The sequence below is a fragment of the Gopherus flavomarginatus genome, chromosome 6 (genome assembly GCF_025201925.1).
Source record: "Gopherus flavomarginatus isolate rGopFla2 chromosome 6, rGopFla2.mat.asm, whole genome shotgun sequence".
NCBI lineage: Eukaryota > Metazoa > Chordata > Testudines > Testudinidae > Gopherus > Gopherus flavomarginatus.
The window spans coordinates 121,802,468-121,828,341 of record NC_066622.1 but is presented as its reverse complement, the minus strand read 5'-3'; the positions used below and the strand labels follow the sequence as shown (position 1 = coordinate 121,828,341).

Here is a 25,874-nt window from a genome sequence, read left to right as displayed (position 1 = left end):
GTCAAACAATTGGTCAAATACCTTTCAGTCAATAAGTGCAACCATTTTTTATATAAAAGTTGTTAAAATAATAATAATTAAAAAAATACCATGCAACACAAAAAACTGAGGCTGTCAAATGGTGTGTGTGTGTTTGTTGTCTGGGATGTGTGCATTTACTTGATCAACTGGATTAAAAGAGTTTAATTTGTAAAATACAATTTGGGGAGGATGTTTTGCCTTTGGGAAGGCCCTCATGTTGAAGATTAAAAGTTACCTCCTCGTAACTTCATGTAGGCTCCCTCCTGAAAATTTACAATTGACCTTTCCCAGCTCTGAAAGGAAGTCTTTGTTGCTGATTGATACGTTATGTTTAAGCAGCTCTGTCACGTGTAATACAAGGTAGCAGCAGAGACATGTTGAGAAACATTCCATTTGGATTTCTCGCCAGGATATCCTACTTCTCCTGAAGTTCAATCCCTCCTCTTTCTCTTATCTTATTATTTCGGGTTATTTTTGGATGATCTCTTTATTCTAGCTTTGGGCATCCCTCCTTATACAGATGTCCTCAGCAAAACCATTGGTTTAGGTTCCATACAGTAGATCACGGTTTTTGAGGTGGGTGGGTGTATATATATATATATTATATATTAAGTGACTCTCATATGCTGTAGTTTACCCTGGTAATTCTCTCTCTTTGCCTGCCTGCCCATCTTGTACTCTTCCGCAAGCAAGCCTGACAGAGGACATCAGGTCCCAGCTGTGCACACACACACGATCAGCCATCAAAACAGAGTTTCCAGAGACAGAGCTTCAAAATTATCTATTCCAAGGAGGCCTCAGCAGAAGGAATAATCTGGGCAGGCCTGACCTCTCCTTCTCCTCTCTCCTTCACAGACTAGGGAAACCTGATCAGGGACATCAGGTGTCAGTCGCCCCAACACCTTCCGCCAATACAACTTCTAGCCCCTTTTTTGCCATTCATTTTCTAAACAGCCCCTCACCAACACTGCTTCTTGCATGCCTTCCACCATTAAAATGGTGCCCTTATAAATAGCCATATATGATTATTTCCATTACTGACTGCCTTGCTGTGACGATTTGCTCCACGTCCCTTTTGATCTGGTCCAAGCCCATGTCTATGAACCTGACAATTCTCAAATTGTGGTCCATGGAATGACACATTCTGAGAACCATGCACTGAGTGGTTGGAAGATTTGGAGAAGAGGCATCAAGGGATCTAAGGTAAAATTTTAAGACGTGCCTAAGTCCCATTTTTCAAAAGTAATGATGGTACTTAGGAACCTTAGTCCCAGTAAAGATTAATGGGATGTGAACACCTAAAACCCAACTTGAGCTACCAAATCTCTTAGATGCTTTTGAAAATTTTACCCATAAATACTATATACTATGTATGTTGATTAAAATTTGCATTTACATTTTTCATGGGATTTTTTTAATACCACAGTGAGCCATTTTTTGGTTTGAAATAACAAGGAATCTGGTCATCTCACAGTGTCTCAGTTCATAGATGGTGGAAACACTGTAAGATAATCAGTTCTCTTATTATGGCAGCTCAACAAATGGCTCCCTGAAGGAAAACGAGCTAATGAAATACAAACACAAATAGTGAGATCTTTGAAGAATTGGAATGCATAATCCTACTATATACTCCCTTTGTTTTCTCTCTGCTCTTGGCCTTGTGCAATGCCTTACCTTTTGTCAAGTTCTACACTCATCAAGTGTTTCCAGGACTGGGACTAACTCAAGGGTCAAATGGCGTACGTGTGTGGGGCGAAAGGGAAAGATGGCTTTCCTAGCAGTATCCTACAATAGCATTCTGGTGTGTCTGCTCCTAGAACGTACCCATTTGCACAAGACATGTCAATCAAGAGGTTCATTTTTTTCCTTTCATACTAGTTGCCTGCTTTCTTTAGTTGACCCCTCCACGAAAAGGCTATGGGTCACATCCAGTCAAGTGCTTCACTAATAATTTACACTAGCCTCAGATGCTTCACTAATAATTTATACCAGCCCCAGCACCTAGGGTGTTTTGCTTATCCTGCACTCACATGAATTCCATTAGTAAATTTCACACTTGTAGCTTGAGTGCCTTCCAAGTTTTCAAGGTTGTATTTGGACATTTAGTCTCTCATAATGTAACGATAAAACAAATTTAGATCAGATCTACAGGGGTGCAGGCACAGAGATGCAATAAAGTCAGCATAGCAGGACTGGAGACTCATACTCTGGCTGTCCTTGTGGGTGGATATGCAAAGGACCTGGTGTCCATATCTCCTTGTCAGCCTTAGAGAATCTGGCACTAGGTCTCAGCCAGGACCCATCTTATTCCTAATGCCCTGTATTAGCATAGCACTATGGTGCGTTTGCTGGGTTGGTTACACAGTACTATTTAAGTATCAGAGGGGTAGCCGTGTTAGTCTGGATCTGTAAAAGCGGCAAAGAGTCCTGTGGCACCTTACAGACTAACAAACGTATTGGAGCATGAGCTTTCGTGGGTGAATACCCACTTCGTCGGATGCATGTCGTTTGTTAGTCTATAAGGTGCCACAGAACTCTTTAGTACTATTTAAGAGTTTCCTAATTATAATTTAACCCAAAGTACAGGTTGAGAAGGCTTTTTACCAGAAGTAAGTCTCTAGGGACTGGGTAAATATGCTCTTTCCCTAAGTTTGCTCCGTTGACAAGTATTGGTTTTAAGTAAAGTTGAGTGCATAATTTGCAGTGAATAATGTATTCAGGGGTTTTTTCACCTCTTCTTCTGTTCACAAATATCCATGAGCAGTTTAAGATTTTCTCAGTATGGTTTTTATCATTCTCCAAATAATTTTGGAAACAGAGTCCAATTCTTTAGCATATTTAAACTGTGTTAATAGATTTAATTGGAAACTTAGGTGACATGGCATGTTTATGTTCCCTGACTGAGGAACACAACTCTCATAATAAGGTGAATGCCTGTGCTTATGAATTCAATAGTTCATTTCAGGGAAATATTCTCCAGTGTTTACTTAAAATGGAATGTTCCCCAGCCCTGATTTAGCCAGGTACTTAAACACAAGCATAACTTTAAGCACGAGTCGAGTACCATTGACATCAATGGGACTTACCATGTGCATAAAGTCATGCACTTGCTGGAACAAGGCCTCCATTAACATTTCTGCTGGTAAATACATTCTCTAGCTAACACAAAAGGGGTCAGACTAAAACTGAAGTGAATTAGTTTAAAGCATCAGACAAATATTCCCAGAAGGTTTGTGCAGCATTTGCCTATTTCTACCTACTTTCTGTGAAGCCAAGTACTCCATGCCCCTTGCCAGTTGGTACGTGCATGATACTAAGTCTTTGAATGTCATCTGCTCTTCTGGCACTCTGTTGATATCAAACGAATATTCCATTCCAGGGGGTCGCCGTGCTCGCAGATACTCCCGCAGATTCCCTTTAGAAGCATATTCAACTATCACATACAACGGCCCTTTAGATAAACAGAACAGGCAGCATGAGAGTTGAAACAGGGACAAAGGGTAAAATGATTTTAACAGAATCTTATATAGTGCTTTCCATCTTCACAGCACTGTACACACATACATTCACCAACTAAGCTTCACAGCAGCCCTGCAAAATTGGCAAATACCATTTTAAAGATAGGGAAAAAGAGGCAGTAATATTGTTAGGTGATTTGCCCAAGGCCACACCACAAGTCAGTGGTGGAGCCAGCATTAGCACTCCAGAGTTCCTAAATCCCAACCTTGAGTTTATTCCTTTCAGACCATGCTGTCTCCTGAACTTTAAACATTTGCAGAACAAAAATTGCATGAAACCCCCAAAAGATAACACTGCTTTAAAAAAAAGTTAGTTTTCCTGTCAACTTTACACAGTTCTGGATTCCCTTATACCTCAAAATTAGCTTATAACAACAAAGTGGTAAAACATTCACAGAGTAAAGTGACCCCTTCCAAATTACACATTAGAAGTTTCACTAAAACAGGACAGTGTCAGAATAAAGTGTGTAAAACTGCTGTAAAAAAAAAACTTATCCCTATAGCAGAAATAAGTTACGAAGGTTTCACACTATATAGTATTCCTCTTAACATTACAGCTGCAAAGCCTGTTTATAATCGGATATGGAAGTTAAAATATTGCTGCTAAGCTAAAGAAATATCTGCAGATCCCATCACAGCATGACTGTTTCCTTAAAAACTATTGAAAAATGATGATAAATGAGACACTTCAAGACCTGTTTGAATGAGAACAGTGGCTAGCTTTCTGCTTTTTACTCACCATCCTGTGTACAGGCTCCAAGAAGATTGATGATATTTTTGTGCTTCCCAATCATTTTCATCATCTCCATCTCTGACACCAGGTCAGATAGGTCTTTTTCTGTAGCATCATCTGCAGAAGAGAAAACAAGTTCATCTCACGTTTTCTGGCATGCCAGCTTAACTTGGGTAGTTAGCCATTTGTCAGCTCATGTGACATCATCTAAAGGACACAGGTTTAGTTGTGAGCTGCTAGGATTCATGTCATGTGACAAAGCCATGTGACCTGAAAAGCAGTAGTTTCAGTCTCTTGAAACAGGCTGGCCAGCCGCCCCCTCCCCCACCTCCCTTCAATAATATTCTATGTTTAGAGGAAAAAGCAAAAAATATGGGGAGATTGCCAAGACACTGCAAAACCTGAACTGCACTCTCAAGCAATTAACAGTTACATCTTTTCTGAGAGCTAATCTTATAGCTCAGTTTATAACAAACATGTACCTGTCTACTTGGAAATGGAAAATGATGGGTATATCTAAATATATATCGTCTCTCCTGTGAATGAAACAAACAGACAAGAAAACTGAACCATTCTAACAAGACTTTGATTTGCTTGTAAATACAGATTGCTGAAGATAAATAGGCTGTCAAAGGCACGGATTTATACTGAAAACTACTGAAGGCTGAGGTCAACTATGTGAACTCTGACCCCCTATAATGCTAGAGTTCAGATGCCACAAAAGAACTTTCCTGATAAAAATTACCATCTCCCCTCCCCCCCCTTTACCTTTCAGCATCTTCACTGCCACAGTAACCGCCTCTTTGGGTCTGTCCTTGTCGATTCCCATTGTTTCTGCCATGACAACTTGCCCAAAGCAACCTTCTCCAAGAGGTTTACCCAGTGTCAGCCTAGAGGTATAAACAGAGGATTAGCACACAGCATCTGGTTAAGGGATGTAGCCAGTGAAATTCCAGAGCAAAATATAGAAAGCTTGCAACAATTTGCTATGGCATGAATCATTTACCATAAAGAACAAATGAGACTCCTGGTGCATACCAGTTTTCATGCACACTGTGTCATGTTTTTTTTAGTGACACCACAGTGAGCATCCAAGACTGCCCGAACAGTTTCTAAACCAGTTTTTGAAATCTCCCTTTACGTAGAACAACAAACTATATCTAATGGCTGGCTGGTCGGATCTACAGGGCTCGCAAGCTGTAGTCCTTAAAAATTGCTTAACTAAAATGCAATGTTTCAGATTGGCCAACAGCGGCTGAACTTTTCACATCACTATAATATGGTCATTTTCTTCTTTTCCAGCCAGAGTGCAGGGTGATGAGAAAGAGTTTATTTGTGTGTGTGGCTCTGTGTTTGGTGTCAACTCTACTTGTTAACTTGGAGTTGGAATGATTCTTGTGCTAAAGGGTGATATCAACACTTTGGGGCTCTTTTAAATATCAGTGAATCATGTGGTATAAACTCACCGTCTGGAGGCAATAGAAACAAGTTTCTCTCTAATGACATCTTGAGCTGAAGGGAGTAGGCAGCACAGAGACAGTGCCCCACAGGCACCATATTGGGTCACAACCCCCATTTCTCCCACTAAAGGCTCCAGGGTGGGGACAATGAGGTGGCCAGACAACTTTCTGCTTATGGGAAAAGAGAAGGAAGACATTGGCAAGAGAGTATGGAAAGTGGAAACTGCCAGTGACGACCAAGCAGCTAGTCCAGAGAGAGTGGGGGTAAAGCAGCTGTGAGAGCATACAGAAAGCTTCTCTCTAAATGCCTCTAAGTCTTGAACCACTGCCAGGAGCTGCCAGTGCTGATGGCTCTCCCTGGCTCTGCTCTTCCCTTGTGAGCACTGGCACCACTTACACAGAAGCAGCCTCTGTCCTTGGCTGGCTGGTTACTGGTGTAAGTGCTCTCAGGAGCAGCACCTCCTCTTCCCAAAGTGCTCCCCTGCAATCTGCCCTCTCCAATCAGCCGTAGGATGCCTGCTCCCACTCCTTCAGCCCCTTTCACTAGGAGAAGAGATTGGGATGTTACCTAGAGCTGTGTCCCAATATGGTCTCTGTGGGGACAATTTCCATGCTGTATGTTCTCTCCTGCCCCAGATGTCATATGAAAGAGTGTCCTAGCTAGGGGCTGGGAAAAGGAATGTTTGATCATGATACTTTGACCACAAAAGATTTTACCAAGAACATTCAGTATCCAGGTCACCAGCATGTGTAAAATGCAGTGTGGGTAGGACACCCGGGAGGCAGTACCCACTAAACTGTAACAGACAAATTTCATTCTCAAATTTGGGGGCGGGGGAGTAAATAAATAAATAAAAACAATTGCAAAACTAGGAGATTTGAGAGAGTTCACTGCCAACATCAGTGTTTACCCAAAGCTGCAGAACTACAAAATCAATGCTTAAGGGCCATGCTCTGCTCTCTTTACTCACATGGAGCAGTATTTTATTCCACACGCAGCCCCACTGGCATCAATGAGACGACTTGTGGAGTTTGCTGCTGCTATTCAGTGTGAATAAAGGGATCCAAATCACAGCTGCCAACTTTCACGCAGTAAATAAGCAGCCTGACTTCCACAATAAGCCAAAAATCAAGCCAATCTCATTTCAGAACAAGGCCAAAACAAGCCAATCCCTAAGAATTCCAACACTCCATGTGACTTGATACCCCTGGGTGCAGTCTGGGACTGTGGTGGGCCCGCTGTGCACCCCTGACTCTCTCCTACCCTTGCCTCTGCTTGCCTCTTGCCCCTGCTTGCTGGGAGCCGATCAAAAACAAAAAACAAAAAAAACCCAAGAAGCTACAAGCCAAAAACTAGCCAACAAGCAACTCACAAGCCAATTTAGCCAAAAACAATCCCAATTTCTGTGTTTTTTTTCATGGGTTTGGCATGTCTGATCCAAATATGGCTCTTGATATACAGGGCCATAAAACCTGCTATTGAAGCTGTGTGTGTCCACTTTTGGAAGTAACATCTATTTCATAATAATAGATATATAGGGTGGGCTATTCAGAAGAAAGCGCTGATCATTGGTTTCTATCTGTTACCACTGAAGTAAAAGGGGTTTTAGCACAGTGGTGAACAATAATACATTAGACCAGTGCTAAATGATTTAAAAATCTCACCTATTTCCTTGGATATAACAGGGAAAGCAATACAAAGAGATTTCAGGCTGGGGCAATTTGATGGACTTTCTTCAAATATTGTTTTTTAATTGAACCATAATACTAGTGAAAATTTATCAACATGCTTTGGATCTGTTTTTAGTGTGCACGCTAGCTTGAAAAGGTACAAAGACTGAAAGGCAGGGTATGCTATGCTGAGGTCATTTTGCATTTTATCCAGAACTATAATTGAATTTAAGGTCTTGGCAGAGAACAAACATTTGCATTGGAAAATGGTTAATTTATGTGTTATTGCACTGCTAGCACCAGCATAACAATCCTGTCATTGTGTGCTTGCTGCCCCCCAACCTAATAAAATGCCTCTAAATAGCCTCCTTTCATTGCAAACGAGCTCCACCTATATTTGTGCTGAAAACTGTTTTTAAATGTTTAGCACTCTAAAATGTTCCACATTTAGTGAATCCCCCCAGGGTGAGGGCTGACAAAATTATGCATACAGACCCTCACTGTTGACCAGAACATTGCAGGTGGCAATTACAGTGTATTGCACCAGGTTTTGGCTACATAATTCAAATAATTTCCATAACTGTTCTCAAAACATACATGATTACAACTCCTCTATCCAATAGTTATTAGCCTGATCTTACGAAGGAAACTGTTCATGGTAAAAACAAGTAGTTTTCTCAAACAAACCTTATGATTTTTTTAATTAATACTAACTTTACTCTATGTTTTTGGTTTTACCTGTGTTAATATTTCATAGTTCTCAGGTATACAAATTAAACTCTGGATGATATTTATGGTAAAGATTATGCTCCAGCTCATCTTGTAGATACTCAGCTTTATTATACTCCTAAGAATAGATTTTCCAGAATAGCTCTATTCAAAAAAAGAAAAAGTTCCAGATAGGCCCAAACTGATTATTATCTCCATTAGCATTGCACTAAATTTTCTATTTATTAGTTACCCAAATTGATTAGGAGACATGGTTTAATGGAAAGGAATCCCATGGGTCTGATTGCCCATTAACTATAGCTATTGTTAACGAGATATTACTTATTACTGATCCAGACTGTATAAACTTTTGGCTCATTGCTCAAGTATCAGAGAGGTAGCCGAGTTAGTCTGGATCTGTAAAAGCAGCAATGAATCCTGTGGCACCTTATAGACTAACAGAAGTTTTGGAGCATGAGCTTTCGTGGGTGAATACCCACTTCGTCGGATGCATGTAGTGGAAATTTCCAGGGGCAGATATATATATGCAAGCAAGAAGCAAGCTAGAGATAACGAGGTTAGTTCAGTCATGTAGGATGAGGCCCTGTTCTAGCAGCTGAGGTGTGAAAACCAAGAGAGGAGAAACTGGGTTTGTAGTTGGCAAGCCATTCACAGTTTTTGTTTAATCCTGAGCTGATGGTGTCAAATTTGCAGATGAACTGAAGCTCAGCAGTTTCTCTTTGAGGTCTGGTCCTGAAGTTTTTTTTGCTGCAGGATGGCCACCTTAAGGTCTGCTATAGTGTGACCAGGGAGGTTGAAGTGTTCTCCTACAGGATTTTGTATATTGCCATTCCTAATATCTGATTTGTGTCCATTTATCCTTTTCCGTAGAGACTGTCTAGTTTGGCCGATGTACACAGCAGAGGGGCATTGCTGGCATATGATGGCGTATATTACATTGGTGGCTCATTGCTAACTCACAATTAAGATTTACTCCTTTGCTACTAACAAGTCATAGTTATATGGATTTACTAAAGTTTTCTACAGGGTGGACTACAGTTATCTAAATGTCTCTGAGGGACATCTGAAAAGTTTAGAATAAATCAGAACTATAAATACAGGATTCATAAAACTGAACTGAATTTGACATTAAGAAAGGGTTCAGATATTTGGGATTTTCATTTAACCATATTAGGGAAAATACATACAACTAAAGTAATCCTTGAAGAGATTTGGAAAGAAAACCTCTTCAAAATACCATGTTGTGATTTTCAGATGTCTGTAAATGGTGTTAATGAAAATAGCCTACTTACTTATCTCTGGGGAACTCCCATTTTGGATCCTCTGGCAGTTCATACTCTGAGACACCTGCCAGCATTGGGGCATCAGCATTTGATGAGAGACGAGTGGTTATCCTCACCAGAGGCGTGTTGGAGTTCATGGAGGAGCTAGAATCTGCAGACACCTGTTATTGGAATACAAGATGCAAAAGGAGAAGATGTAATATTGGCCCGACTATTGGACAATGGCAATACATTGTAACCAAACCAGCTGATATTCAAGAAAATGAAAAGTGGATGACATCACACACTTCATTTGGACATATTTATCTTTCCTTCTAAATAAAGCACTGACTCTAATTCAATTGCCAATAAGGATGAGTAGGTAGTACAAGCAGAAAATTGTAGAGAGTGCTAAGTGTTTAAACACACTTACTATTCATTTAGTTGGCATCAGTTTTCCTCTTCCATTTCCGAGATGATGAATTATTGAAACATTGACATTCATTTTAGTTGTCCTTTTTATTATTTTTACTCTATGTACACCTGAATACATTTTTATTTTCTAAGAATTTCTATTTACTTGGTGCTCAACTGGGATCACTAAGCAAGTGTAGTTTGGGAGCTCAACAGAATACAGAGAAATCCTGTTGTGAGGACAGATTCAGAGCCATACCCCCAACTGATTAAATTAATAATTATATTTATAACACATCCCACATAAGATCGCATAGGGCTGCATGCAACAAAATAAAAAAATAAATAAATGTGAAGTTAAAAAATACCAATCCCCTTCCAAACAAACACAACCAAAAGAGGGGAAATTTCCGACCTCACAGAAGTCAATGGAATTACTGCCATTGATTTCAGTGGGCCATTTCACAAAAACCAACTTGTCAGCGTTGATTAAATGTTTCATTTTGGGGGACAAGGGAAAATGTAATGTGTTTTATTGTTAGGGCTTTTTTTTGTTTTTGTTTTTTTCCCTAACCGATCATCAAAAATATCAAAAAGGCTATCAATATTTTTGGTTTACTAAAAAACAAGTTTTTGGATTGTGAAAAATTTCAATATGCATATTGATAATATTTTTATTTAAAAAATACTAAAAACAATCCATTAAACTTTTTTTGGGGGGGGGGATGAAAAATGACTCAATTTCAAACACTGCAAAACTAAAGGAACTCTGGCATTTTTATTTTTATTTTTTTTAATGAAAACAGGTTTTAATTCACCCCCCTCCCCAGCTCTATGGCTAGATTCACAGCTCCTCAGTTGTTGCATAGAAACATCCATGACAGACATTCAGGAATTCACAGTATAATGTTAGAGGTCTTTAATGCTACACTCTAAGCAAAAATAGCACCAGCAATGTCACAGGTTACATTTGTGAGATAAAAATAGTTTCTGCACAAAATAAAGAGAAGATGCCACCTTACATATGGCATTTCCCTTGCATGCATCCCACTGCTGTTCAATCTCACTGTTGCAAGATAATTTAAAAACAAAATAGCGATTTTTCTCCCCCAGACCTCATCACGTCTCAGGCATCTCTAGTGTTGTTGCCACCCTGTCTGTCTTTAGTTTTGAGTCCACCTTTTTTCCTCCAGGTATTGACAGTCTTCCTGGAAACCCAGTATCTTGTTAGTAGGGTTGGATGGAGGTTCTCTTTCAATGCTGCCATCAATATCGATCCTCACAAATCAGCTGGCAGGAGGTCCGCGAGGTTGGCATGGCTTGCCCCCATCACAAGCCAGAGATTGAACACATCAATGTGACTAACACACCTGATCTTTATCATAGTAGGGAGCAGGAGTCTTGAGATCAATCCTCAGCCCAAGGTTCACATGCGGCTGAATAACATGTGGCAGGTGTATAGTATTAGGAGGAATATTTCATATTTCACATTTGTTCCAGATATTCAGCAACACAATTAAATGTAAAAATTCTTATAGATAAAGCAGCTCCCAACCATCATGATTCATCCAGAGAGAGAAAAACATAATCCTGTGAATGCCACTGAAAAACACACAGCATCCTTGCTGCCTCTGTGACATCAGGCTACTGCACTTTGGTTCCCACCTATATTAAACCCCAGTATAGTTACAATACCAAAACTCACTAAATTGCTTACTGCCTAGGAATAGAATTCTAAGGTGGGTGGAGGATATGGTGGGTGTAATGATACTCTCAACATGGTATATTTTGATATGACTAAGGGTCTCAGAAATACATTTCTAATCATGACTTCGGGTCTCCTAAGGGGGACATTCTCTTTTGTTTTGTTTTTAATGTCTTTTTCAGGGGATGATCCCCATGACTGTGATGTGACATCAGGTGGATTTGGCCTCTTGATGCAACTCCCTGGGGGCTGCCTATGTCTAGAAACAGGGTGAGAGGTGCTGTGGTTTGCTTTCAACAAATTAACATATTAGGAAACCATTCCATTTTACAGCTGATTGACAAACTTGCCTTCAAAAGAAATCTGGTTGCCATGGATCAACTCCAACTTCTGCATCTGTGGTATGTGTATATGGGTACAGGTGACTCTGACAACTCAAATTAAAGTCGTCTTTTTACACACAAATGAGTCTGTCTTCCTCAACATCATTAAAGTCACTATCCATTTATAGAAGATACAAATACATGGCACAGAGGACTCTGTGCACTAAGGAATAATAAATACCTTGCCCACTTGGTATATGAATAGGCCATTATTAATAATGCTTACACAGCTATACTAAACAGTGAATGCACTTTAACCAAAGAGTCCCCACAACACTACAGTGAGCTAAGGATAATTATCCCCATTTTGCAGATGGAAACAAACACAGTGAGGTTAAAGAACTTGCCCAGAGCCACAAAGCAAGTCAGTATAAGACCCAGGATTAGAATTTGAGTTCCACTTTTACTTATCTATTTCCCTTCACAAGTGCCTTTTAAAAATTATACTTCGTAAAATGAACTGATAGCACAACTGGAAATATACAGAGCAATCTGAGAAAACAGCAACTCCGCTATCCCATATGTCCTTCAGGCTCATAACTTCAATGTTACCCTTGATTCCCCTCTTTCCTTCTTTCTCACACTTCCATCAGTATTTCCATATATCTTCAGAATCCACCCACATCTCTACATCCCTACTGCCAAGGCCCTTGCCCAAGCCACTATTATTTTCCATTTCATCCCTCCCTGTTATGCTTTCCATACTCTCAGCTCAGGCTTCTTCAATCTGCCCAAAATGTTCTCTCTCAAGGCATCTACCTTGCCTGCCACTCTGACCACATCCAGTCCTTCAAATCACTTTTACAGGCTTCCCACAGTCTTCCACATCAAATGCAAACCTCCTTGCGCTGACCTTCAGTGACCTGCACAATCTAGCTCTTGGCCCCTCTGTTCTCAACTCCTTTCACTCCTCCCTTGCCTAGCCCTTTAATTTCCTTCATTCTGGCTTCCAGACCTCCTTCTGTGCCTGAAAATTCCTCCCTGATCCAATCTATCATCCTCTATGCCTTTCCCTCTTTAAAGAACACTTCTTCGTAGGCCCTATAAACCCTAGTCCATTCAGCAGAAGTGCCTGATTCAATGAGGATACAATTCTGTATACAACTCCCAGATCAGAAAATTAGACCTTTAACTCAAGTTGTAGGGGCTGATGCTTTTAGCTCTAGAAGTCTCCAGTTTAATCCCTGGTCATGACCAAAATGCCAAGTCATCAAAATAACGAATGATAAACACCAAACATAAATCGAAAGAAACAAAAGCTGTGAAACTCACAAGATGCTAGTCCCTCTTCATCATTTAGTCACACTGCTCTTTGTTCCCTTTACTTCGTTTATACTTTGTTTATTTTAGACTGAAAGATCTTTGGGGCAGTATTCTGTCTTTATACTTGTCTGTCAAGAGTCTAGCACTCTATAAGTACAACACAAATTAATTGTTTTCTATACTTCTACAACAAGGAGTAGATGCCTTAGGTGAGATCCTTGCCCCACTGAAGTCTATGGCAAAACTCTCATCGACTTAAATGGTGTCAGGATTTCACCCTTTATATCCATACCCTATATCACTTACTATTTACAAATGCCTGTCTGCCCTTCTGTGTTAACTGAGACTCATAGACTCATAGACTTTAGGGTCATAAGGGACCAATATGATCATCTAGTCTGACCTCCTGCACAAAGCAGGCTACAGAACCCTACCCATCCACTTCTATAACAAACCCCTAACCTATGTCCAAGTTATTGAAGTCTTCAAATTGTGGTTTGAAGACCTCAAGCTGCAGAGAATCCACCAGCAAGTGACCCATGCCCCACGCTACAGAGGAAGGTGAAAAACCTCCAGGGCCTCTGCCAATCTGCCCCGGAGGAAAATTCCTTCCCGACCCCAAATATGGCGATCAGCTAAACCCTGAGCATGTGGGCAAGATTCACCAGCCAGCACTCAGGAAAGAATTCTCTGCAGTAACTCAAATCCCATCCCATCCAATATCCCATCACAGACCACTGGGCATACTTATCTGCTGATAATCAAAGATCAATTGCCAAAATTAAGCTATCCCATCATACCATCCCTTCCATAAACTTATCAAGCTTAGTCTTAAAGCCAGATATGTTTTTTGCCCCCACTACTCCCCTTGGAAGGCTGTTCCAGAACTTCACTCCTCTAATGGTTAGAAACCTTCCTAGTGTCCAGTTTATACCCATTTGTTCTTGTGTCTACATTGGTACTAAGCTTAAATAATTCCTCTCCGTCCCTAATATTAATCCCTCTAACATATTTATAAAGAGCAAGCATATCCCCCCTCAGCCTTCTTTTGGCTAGGCTAAACAAGCCAAGCTCTCTGAGTCTCCTTTCATAAGGCAGGTTTTCCATTCCTCGGATCATCCTAGTAACCCATCTCTGAACCTGTTCCAGTTTGAATTCATCCTTCTTAAACATGGGAGACCAGAACTGCACACAGTATTCTAGATGAGGTCTCACCAGTGCCTTATATAACGGTACTAACACCTCCTTATCTTTGCTAGAAATACCTTGCCTGATGCATCCTAAAACTGCATTCGCTTTTTTAATGGCCATATCACATTGGCGGCTCATAGCCATCCTGTGATCAACCAATACTCCAAGGTCCTTCTCCTCCTCTGTTGCTTCCAACTGATGTGTTCCCAATGTATATCTATTTTCTTATTATTAATCCCTAAATGCATGACGCTCTTAACTGATACAAAGCAATGAAATGACATGTAAGTGAACAGCATACTTCACAAAATCAGGCACGTGTCCAGGAATTCAGAAAATTTTCCACAACCACAAATAGGTAGAACTCAGGGTGGCAAGCAGTTACTGAGAGAAGTAGTTTAAAAGCATAAATGGAATTTGGAACATTCCACCCAAATTTGCTTGGGCACCATTAAGTCCCCAGTGTTTTGGTAAATGCAGCAAGAGTGACTCTCTTGATGCTTGGCAGGTAGAATTATTCATAGGTGATGATCAGGTTCACTTTTAGTAGCAACTTAACAATCAAAACCAGTCCACACTAAAAACACCAATTCGCAGAACTCTTGAGTAAAGGTTATTGTGAGCCAACAGATATTTTACTTCATCATCATAGCCACTGCTGTTTTAAATGGACACTGTGCCATGAAGGTGTGAATAAAACGGTGTGTTACTTAGTTAATATCTCATGCACATCAAAGAATGATCTGAAATGGGTTTTCAGAACTTTATTTCATTGATAGGATGCCATTAGTACAAACAACTGTCTCTAACTTTGATTATTTGCTTGTCTACTTAAAAGAGGATTGCAGTCCACGGTTTTACTAGGTTAAAAACATGTTTACATTTAAACTTGGAAGAAACTATAAACCTGTAAGTATTTTGAATCAGAAAACTGTAATAATGTTGCAGAAAAACAGATGAAATTATTCCATTTCGATATAACTGAACCTGTTTAATTCATACAGTAACTATGTAATTGACTAACCTCTATATAAAATAAAAAGTGAATTAGCCTGGGTATGACGGATGAGTGAAAACTAGAGGGATTCCCCAGTATTAGTCATAAGGAAAGGAATAGACCAGGCTCGCAGGGAATATAATTTTGATTGATTAATTGGAGCACTGTGAGAAGTTATGGGAGCTGAAGGGCTATAAAAGTCTTGCTTGAGAAAAGAGGAAGGCAGACTGAGTTGGCCCTTGGTCAGAGGAGGCCCTCTGAGGTTAGTCAACTATTTTAAAATGGCCTTTCCTTCCTTCTGTAATAGCAAAAATAAGCCTTTGAAATCTACATCAAGTGTTTTTGTTTATCAGGCGCTATATAACTGTGAAGAATATTCCACCTAGGGGAAGGTCAATGACATATTACAGCAGCTTTAACCTACTTGAATTTTTTAAGTAGTATGTAGGAAACACACATTTTCTTGCATATTATATATCCCTTTTTAAGTAGATCACTGCTACCCTATGCTTCTGGGGTCATGGGCAACCTCATCCCAGAGCTTGCTGCTTTGCTGAGATATGCCCCAAAGCTCAGAATGGAGAATTCATTTCAGCAATGTGAGACAGAAGGTTTTGGTTTCATTGTGTAATGATCTGAGAGATTTATGGTGTAAATATTAAAGGCTACACTGTGTCTTTAAGGCAAAGACCAGTGTTAAGGAGACGTAGAGAAACTGTACTGTAGTGAAAACCCAAGGCAGAATTTTGGCTTACTCAGTCAGAATTCATGATGCAAAGGATCCTCTGCACCAACCTTTAAATGGGCTAGCGTGGTGCACATTCTCCCCACTCCTTCTTGAGTAGGTTCACTGAATATTACACAGGGGATTGCAGTTATGACCTTGCTCTTACTCCATCTCTTCTCTTTGCAGGATCATTCTAAAACCAACTTCACTATCAAACTTGTATAGTCCCTTAACTCCCTAGACTTTGTGGATAGCCCCCTCCCCCCCCGAGCAAGCTTAAAATGCGGAGCAAGGAGTCTTCCACTCACTCTACCCCTTATGCATCTACCCGAGTGAGTCTTTATAATGAAGTAGTTGTCCTTGGGTTGAATGCACTGAATTTAATCAGTTCAGAAAAAAAATAATTTATATACTGTATGTGGTATCTAAATATAAATAAATCTTGGATGGTAATTCAAGTTTAATGTGATGAAATTAGCTGTGGAAGAGCATGTAATTTTCAGTAATTGATTATGAAGGGATGTTTTCCTGCATTTATGATTTATGCAGATTTAAAGCCTAGATCTGTCAGTTCTGCAATGCAGACTGTGAGGGTATAGCAGTGAATGTCTACTTTCTGTCTCTTTGAAGGCTTCATTCTAAAAGCTAATCTGAAGTCACATGCATAATTAGTAAGTAAGCAATGCAATCAGCTATTGACAGAAATCCTGATGATACTTTCCATCTGAATAACTGCACCTAAGCAAATACAAAGCAAATTCATTAAGTGAGGAGTTTTACTGTAGTTATAAGCATTCAAGCCATTTACAAAAACTAAACGGCCATACAACTTTCAGAAAGAGTTTCTGCTCAATGAAATAACAAAGAATCACCTGAACAGCATTACTAGGCAAGGCAGCTTTAACTGCAGACAGCCAACAATATAAAAGAAAGACCAAAATAATATATACTTTTACAATAAAAGTATATATTAAGACAACCCTGTGGGTCCGGAGCTGCATGGAGAGGGATGGGCTCCGCCAGGTTAGAAATTTGCCCAAGATACACCATATGATGAGCAAGTCAATGTTGTCCATACTGGGTTGATCGCAGCCTGGATTAATAATGACCGCGCCATCCATCTCCCACCAGGGCATATGTGACAAGTACACTTCTGCTGCAACCCCAACAAAGAGGATCTGTGGAAGAGATAACATCACCATGGCCACATGGAATGTAAGAATATTGAGACAAATAGGGAGGTTGGAAGAACTCGCATACAAAATGGAACAATACACCTGGAACCTCCTAGGAATCTCTGAGGTCAGATGGAAGAACTTTGGAGAGGCAGTAACGGCAGAAAGCCATGTACTCTATTACAGTGGAGAGGACAAACATGTCAATGGAGTAGGATTTCTTGTGCATAAAAATATTAAGAATTCAGTATTAGGATGCTACCCAATGTCCAGCAGGCTTATTTTCATCTGTCTATAGGTAGTACTGTTTAATATCACAGTGGTACAAGTCTATGCCCCTACAAAAGACTATGATGATGAGCAAATTGAAGATTTTTACAATAAGCTCCAAGACATCATCGATAAGGTACACAAGAAAGATATCCTGATTGTACAAGGAGACTGGAATGCTAAAGTGGGTACTGATGCACAAGCAGATTGATGAGATTATTGTGGCCCTTTCTGTAATGTGGTAACCAATGAGAAAGGATTGAGACTTTTGGAGTTTGCCAGCTATAACAATCTGGTTCTTGAAAACATAGTAGGAGCACATAAAGCATCCAGATGATCAACATGGCACACACCTAATGGTCTACATCACAGCCAGGTTGATGACATCATAGTGCAAAACCAATTTTGTTCTGGGATTAACAGAGGTAACACAAGGAGCTTCCATGGGGCTGATATTGGAAGTGATCACGACCTTGTGATGCTAAATTTTTGGCTGAGGCTAAGAAAAATTGTCAGGCCAAAGTTCACGAGAACCAAGTTTGACTTAGAAATTCTCAGAGACCAAAACATTGCAGAGTCATTCCAAGCAATGATCGGTGGAAAATCTGTCCCACTGCTTGCTCTAGAGGAAAACGTAGAAACAATGATCAACAATTTCAATGAATGTAATGTATATAATGTGCTGTAATGAATGAGACAGCAATGGACGTTCTTGGGAAACATCGTAAGAAGACAGAACCATGGGTCACAAATGAAATACTGCAAATGTGTGACATTAGAAGAGATATTAAGAGAGACAAGAATGGCACTGAGGGAGTTAATAAATATAGAGCAATTGGCACAAAGATCAAGAAAGGAATGAAGGTGGCCAAGGAGATATGGATTGAAAAACAATGCTCTAAAATTGAAGTGTGTATCAATAATAAAAATAGCAGATGAGCCTTCCAGGTTGTAAAAGATCTGACGAAGGAAAGATGGACCAAAGCTAACACAATTCAAGACAAAGAAGGGAACCGTCTTACAGAAGAAAGGGGCATCATCAATAAGTAGAAAAACTACGGCACTGATCTGTACAACCACCAGACAAATGGAGATCCCAGTGTCTTAGTCAGCCCAGATTCAACAGAGGAGAATGACTTTCCAATACTACGTGAAGAAGTGGAGACAGCTGTGAAATCACTCAAGAACAGAAATGCTACAGGCATAGACAACATCCCAGCCGAACTGATGAATTTGGAGGAGAAATAGTAATAGATGTACTCACCAAGATCTGCAACAAGATCTGGCAGACCGGTGAGTGGCCCTTCATGTGGACACAGACACTAATCATCACTCTGCCAAAGAAGGCAACCTGCAATTGGATCAAAATTACCAGACCATAAGCTTATTTATCCATCCCAGCAAAGTGATGTTGAAAGTCAAATCGAACAGATTGAAGCCACAAGTGGAGATTATCATTGCTGAAGAACAGGCTGGCTTTTATGCTGGAAGAAGTACCACAGAACAGATTTTCAACTTTCATGTTCTATCTGAGAAGTACTTACAACACCAGCAGGACATCTACCACCTCTTTGTTGACTTCAAGAAGGCGTTTGACAGAGTATGGCCCGAAGCTCTCTGGGCAACCATAAAGTAGTACAATGTTGGTTGTAAGCTTATTCTGACCATTAAACAACTGTATGCCAAGGCCAGCGGTGCAGTTCTTGTCAATGACACAATAGGAGAGTGGTTTCAAGCCACTTCGGAGTCCGGCAAGGCTGCCTTCTCTCACCCACACTGTTCAACATCTACTTGGAGTGCATAATGACTGAAGCCCTAGAAGATCACATATGCACAGTCTACATTGTGGGGTGAACAATCTCAAATCTTCGGTTCGCTGATGACTTTGATGGCCTGGCAGGCAGCGAAGATGAACTTGCCAACCTTGTGAAATGACTGGATGAAACCTCCAAAAATATGGCATGGAAATCAGTGCAGAGAAAACCAAGCTAATGACAAACAAACGTGATGGGATCAGGTCACATATCACCGTCAGTGGACAAGAGCTGGAGACAGTGAAACAGTTCAAGTATTTGGGAGCAATCATCGCTGATAAAGGATCCAAGACCGAAATTTGGGCAAGAACTGTGCAAACAGCGGCAGCAGTGGAAAAGCGAAGAGGTAGACAGAAGAAGAGATGGATTGATAACATAAAAGAGTGGACAGGAATGGACTTCGTGAAGACTCAAGCACTGACACACAATCGTCAGGAGTGGAGACAATTGGCTGATTGCTCATCAGTGATGGTGCCCCAGTGACCTATGCCGTTATGGGAATGATGATGATGACTGATGATATATTAAGACAAACATTTTGGGCCATATCCTATCCAGAACTGTTTGTGTGAGTATTTGTGGGCTGAAGACCAAACTCATAGATCAATACTACATGAAATATTACAGAATCATAGAAATGTAGGGCTGGAAGAGACCTTGAGAGGTCAAGTACAGGCCCCTGTGCTGAGTCAGGACCAAGTCAACCTACACCATCTCTGACAGATGTTTGTCCAACCTGTTCTTAAAAACCTCCAAGGATGGGGGCATTCCACAACCTCCCTTGGAAGCCTATTCCAGAGCTTAACTAACCTTAACGTTAGAAAGGTTTTTCTTAATATCCAAACTAAATCTTCCCTGCTGCAGATTAAGCCCATTACTTCTTGTCCTACCTTCAGTGGACATGGAGAAGAATTGATCACCACCCTCTTTATAACAGCCTTTTACATATTTGAAGATTGTTATGAGGTTCCCCCAGAGTCTTATTTTCTCAGAACTAAACATGCCCAGTTTTTTTAACCTTTCCTCACAGGTCAGGTTTTCTAAAGCTTTTATCATTTTGATTGCTTGCCTCTGGACTCTCTTCAATTTATCCTTATCTTTCCTAAAGGCTAGTACCCAGAATTGGACACAGTACTCCTGATGAGGCTTCACCAGTGTCAAGCAGAATTACCTCCATATCTTACATATGACACTTCTGTTACAAACTCCAGAATGATATCAGCCTTTTTTGCAACTGCATCACATTGCTGACTCATATTCACTTTGTGATCACTATTACTCCCAGATCCTTTTCAGCAGTACCACCACCTAGCCAGTTAGTCCCCATTTTGTAGTCATGCCTTTGAGCTTTCCTCTCTAAGTGCAGTACTTTGCACTTGTCTTTATTGACTTTCATCTTGTTGATTTTAGACCAAGTTCCCCAATTTGTCAAGTTTATTTTGAATTCTAATCCTGTCCTATGAGGTTCTTGTTCTAGTGTCTTTCCAGGTATTGCAGTTAGGCTGACTGGTCTATAATTCTCCAGGTTTTCTTTGGTACCCTTTTCAAAAACAGATACTATGTTTGACCTCCTCTACTCCTCAGCTATCCTCCATTATTCTTAATCTTAGCTTCCTAAATCTGAACTATTTCTTTCTCTCTCTTCTGTTTTAATCCTATCAAATAACATTGTTCTGAATGATGTTATTCCATTTGGTGAACTCAGTCTTCCCTCAGATCAATTAACCTATTTATCCTTTTTATCATTACAAATACATTTGCTATATCTCCATAGTTTTAGAATCAACAGCCTACTTCTAGACCAGCTGAAAAGCTCATCAAATTAATTTACACTATTTCAAAGAATCATAGATTATTAGGGTTGGAAGGGACCTTAGGAGGTCATCTAGTCCAACCCCCTGCTCAAAGCAGGACCAATCCCCAGGCAGATTTTTACCCCAGTTCCCTAAATGGCCTCCTCAAGGATTGAACTCACAATCCTGGGTTTAGCAGGCCAAGGCTCAAATCACTGAGCTATCCCTCCCCCAGTGTTTCTCAAACTGGGATTGCCACTTGTGTAGGTAAAGCCCCTGGTGGGCCGGGCCGGTTTGTTTACCTGTCCCGTCGCAGGTCCGGCCGATCGCGGCTCTCAATGGCTGTGCTTCGCTGCTGCAGGCCAATGGGAGCTGCTGGAAGCCGTGCAGGCCAAGAACTTACTGGCCACCGCTTCCAGCAGCTCCCATTGGCCTGCAGCGGTGAACTGCAGCCAGTGGGAGCCGCAATCGGCTGGACCTGATTTAAAATATGTCTCTCTGTAAAATACCTTCCCTTCTCACAACACACAAAGGAGAAGGGATTGAAAATATTTCCTTCTGATGCATTACTGTAGTCAATACTTGGAAAATTTGCTAGGCATGAGAGCGTTCCTACTTATCCATTAGTATGTTTGTAACCCTGGTAAGTCACAAGCTATGAGACCCTATCGTCCAGAACATTAAAGTACACTGTCATCTATTTTATTAAAAAGGCATAAAATTGTTCCACAAAACAAGTGAAAGTTCTTACTGATGTTCAATCTTCCACTTTGGTTCTTCTGCCCAACAAAGTGACTATTTGAGATCTATGCTCTGACTGGTGTCATAAACCTAATCCCATAAGCAGTTCACCTCCCAAACTAGTGAATAATTACTCTCACACAGAATGCCAAAAACACATTGTAGGCCCAATTTGCTGTAACTAAGTAACGGCATTGGGCTCATAGGCAGTTCCTGTTCAAAAAGAAGGTACCAGAGCACAGTGAGGCCAGGGTAAAGAATTTTTTCTGATTAACTTCATTGTGACCCTATAATTTCTCTGGAATGTGGAAACAGCTGAATTTTGGTAGGAAAAAAATCTTACATGTGTAGAAGGATAAAATGTAGTGGAATTCACTAAATAATACCAAGCAGTATGGTACTCAGCAGTATACCTCTTCCCACCTAGAGAAGATGCCATTCACTAATTCCTCCTCTTTGCCAGTTTCATTCCCATGCTTAAATCAGCCCCTTGGGAATTTGACCCATCAGCAGAGAATGTATAACACATGAAGAATTCACTACTGATGACAAATGATTAAACTGAGGGCAGTTATTGACACAGGATGTCACACACATACCGAAAGGACACCTAACAAACCACCAGTCCAAAAGTATTTTCCGTCAGAAAAAAATGAGTTCACAATGAGCCTTAAGCCTGGCTGGTGACCGTGAAGGCACGCAGAGGATTCCTATGGCATTTTCTCTGTCATCAACATTTTAGAACAATTCTTGTCATTCAGGCCACATTCCAATAAATGTCTTTTATTGTAGGAGCTGATACACATCTCCTTCTCTGGATAAGGGGCTACATTTAAAAGGCCTTCTTTGTGAAGAACAATTGACACAGAATTTTTAATATACATCTGTGTGGTGAAGAGAGACATGTCGTGACTCTTTCTGATCAATCAATCACGTTCCACAGGCTTAACTGGCAGTGCTTTAGGGGGTCACACCAAACTTTCTCTCTCCTCATTTGCAATCAAATGCAAATGCGAGCAAGTTTAGAAATAGAATTACAATGATTAGGGATGAGCAAAGAGATTCAAACAAAATCAGAACTGACACACATCTTTGACCATAAGAGGAAACCAAAAATATTTAAGGTTTAAAAAAGTTTGAGCATTTTCCCTCCCTATTCAAATTCTATGAACCTCTGCACTTCCTGTATTCAGAATCAGAGGACTAAAATATTGCAATAAAAGGTTCCTCTCACAGTGTTTGTAACCCAGAAGAACTAGAAATCCAGCGAAAACAAAGGCCTGATCTACACTACACGTTTATACCAATTTTAGCAGCGTTAACCCGATTTAACTCTGCACTCATCCACACAACGAGGCCCTTTACATCGATATAAAGGGCTCTTTAAACTAGTTTCTGTACTCCTTCCCGACGAGAGGAGTAGCGCTGAAATTGGTATTACCATATTGGATTAGGGTTAGTGTGGCCACAAATCGACGGTATTGGCCTCTGGGCGGTATCCCACAGTGCACCATTGTGACCGCTCTGGAAATTGGATGCACTGGCCAGGTAGACAGGAAAAGCCCCGCGAACTTTTGAATTTCATTTCCTGGTTGCCCAGCGTGGAGCTCTGATCAGCACGGGTGGCGATGCAGTCCCAAATCCAAAAAGAGCTCCAGCATAGGCCGTACGGGAAATACTGGATCTGATCGCTTTATGGGGAGACAAATCTGTTCTATCAGAACTCCGTTCAAGAAGACAAAATGCCAAAACATTTGAAAAAAATCTCCAGACAGAGGCCACAGCAGGGACTCAGCACTGTGCTGCGTGACAAGCGTAACGGAAAGCCAAAGATTCAAATGGACGCTCATGGAGGAAGGAAGGGGGGACTGAGGATTCCAGCTATCCCACAGTCCCCGCAGTCTCCGAAAAGCGTTTGCATTCTTGGCTGAGCTCCAAATGCCTGTAGGGTCAAACACATTGTCCGGGGTGGTTCAGGGTATAGCTCATCAATTTACTCCTCCACCCCCACCGGGAAAGAAAAGGGAAAAAAATCGTTTCTTGACTTTTTTATATGTCACCCTAAGTCTACTGCATGCTGCTGGTAGACGCGATGCTGCGGCACTGAACAGCAGCACCCTCTCCCGTCCCCTCCCCTCCCCTCTCCTCCCCGGTGGCAGACGGTACAATACGACTGCTATCCATCGTCATCATCAGCCCGTGAGTGCTCCTGGCTGGCCTCAGGTGAGGTCGGCCAGGGGCACCTGGGTAAAAATAGGAATGACTCCCAGTCATTCCCAGTAAATGGTACAGAACGGCTGGTAACCATCTTCATCATAGCAACTGGGGGCTAAGCTTCATCAGCCCCCTCCTTTCATGTGTAAAGAAAAGATTCTGTACTGCCTGGACTATCACAGCAGCGGGATGCTGGGCTCCCCTCCCCCGCACCATTTAATGTCCTGCCTGGACTATCATAGCAGCTGGAGGCTGCCTCCCCCTCATTTTATCTCACTAACAAGTCAGTGTTTCTTATTCCTGCATTCTTTCTTACTTCATCACACAAATGGGGGGGACACTGCAACGGTAGCCCAGGAAGGTTGGGGGAGCAGGGAAGCAACGGGTGGGGTTGTTGCAGGGGCACTCCCTAGAATGGCATGCAGCTCATCATTTCTGCGGGATCTGACACGGAGCGGCTGTGCTCTCTAGTACACTGGTTCTCTAGCACACTTGCCCCATATTCTAGGCAGGACTGACTCTATTTTTAGATACAACCTCAGCCAGGAGCACCCATGACAGCAGCAGATGGTACAGAATGACTGATAACCGTCATCTCATCGCCAATTTACAACCGCAAGCAGATGGTACAGAACAACTGATAACCATCTCTGCTATCTTGCAAAGGCAAATGAATGCTGCTGTATAGCGCTGCAGTACCGCCTCTGTCAGCGGCATCCAGTACACATACGGTGACAGTGACAAAAGGCAAAATGGGCTCCATGGTTGCCATGCTATGGCGTCTGCCAGACAAATCCAGGGAAAAAGGGCTCGAAATGATGGTCTGCCGTTGCTTTCATGGAGGAAGGAATGAGTGACGACATTTACCCAGAATCACCCGCGACACTATTTTTGCACCATCATGCATTGGGATCTCAACCCAGAATTCCAATGGGCGGGGGAGACTGCGGGAACTATGGGATAGATATGAGATAGCTACCCACAGTGCAACGCTCCAGTAATCGACGCTAGCCTCGGTACATGGACGCACACCACCGAATTAATGTGCTTAGTGTGGTCACGTGCACTCAACTTTATAGAATCTGTTTTACAAAACCGGTTTATGTAAAATCGGAATAATCCCGTAGTGTAGATGTACCCAAAACAAAACAGAAAAGCGTAGCTTACTAAATTAAGACTCGTTCCCACAATAAGAATCTAAACTTCTATATGCTTATCCACATTGAAAAACCAAACTTTCTGAGGGACACACATTATTACAAATGATATAATATTCTGAACAGGTTGCAAAAACAATGGGAATTTTGTACAAACTATTAATCTTATAGCTGGGCCAAATCCAAACACCTATCAACATTAGAAACCAGAATCTGAATCTAAATTTTGCCAATGGCCCCTATGTTTCTTATAATGAAGCAAACCCCCAAATCCAGACACCTCTGAACCCTGAGGCACTGGAAATCTGGGAGTGAATTTTTGTGGCTTAGGCCCATTTCTTCTGAAGACTTATAGCAAGAAAATCAAAACATATTAAACTACAACCTCAAAAGAAACAAGTCTTTTAAAAGACAATAGTGTGGGGGCTTGCTAGTTTGGCAAGTGATGGGCTTATGACAAAGCTAAAAAGCCTATTACTTGCTCGATTAGTTTGCAGTTCCTGGTAGTGCCCTCTCCAGAGACTTTTATTGCCAATGATGAGCCAAAGTTGCTTTAATAGATTCAACGAATGTTTCACATGACTATTTTTTTGTGATGTATGTTTCAAATTTGGTATTAGTTTTTCCCTACGGCCA

General features: G+C 41.1%; 1 protein-coding gene across 10 annotated transcripts in view; it reads right to left on the bottom strand.

Annotated features, from left to right (window-relative positions):
* Nucleotides 1-25,874, bottom strand: part of FGFR2 (fibroblast growth factor receptor 2) — a 135,800-nt gene that overhangs the window by 11,548 nt on the left and 98,378 nt on the right. For all 10 annotated transcript variants that reach the window (XM_050958964.1, XM_050958969.1, XM_050958970.1 and 7 more), the window contains 4 exons: nucleotides 9,425-9,576; nucleotides 5,041-5,162; nucleotides 4,279-4,389; nucleotides 3,282-3,472 (listed from right to left, as the gene is read on the bottom strand). In XM_050958964.1, the coding sequence (XP_050814921.1) occupies nucleotides 3,282-3,472; nucleotides 4,279-4,389; nucleotides 5,041-5,162; nucleotides 9,425-9,576 (576 nt within the window). The remainder of the gene's footprint in view (nucleotides 1-3,281; nucleotides 3,473-4,278; nucleotides 4,390-5,040; nucleotides 5,163-9,424; nucleotides 9,577-25,874) is intronic.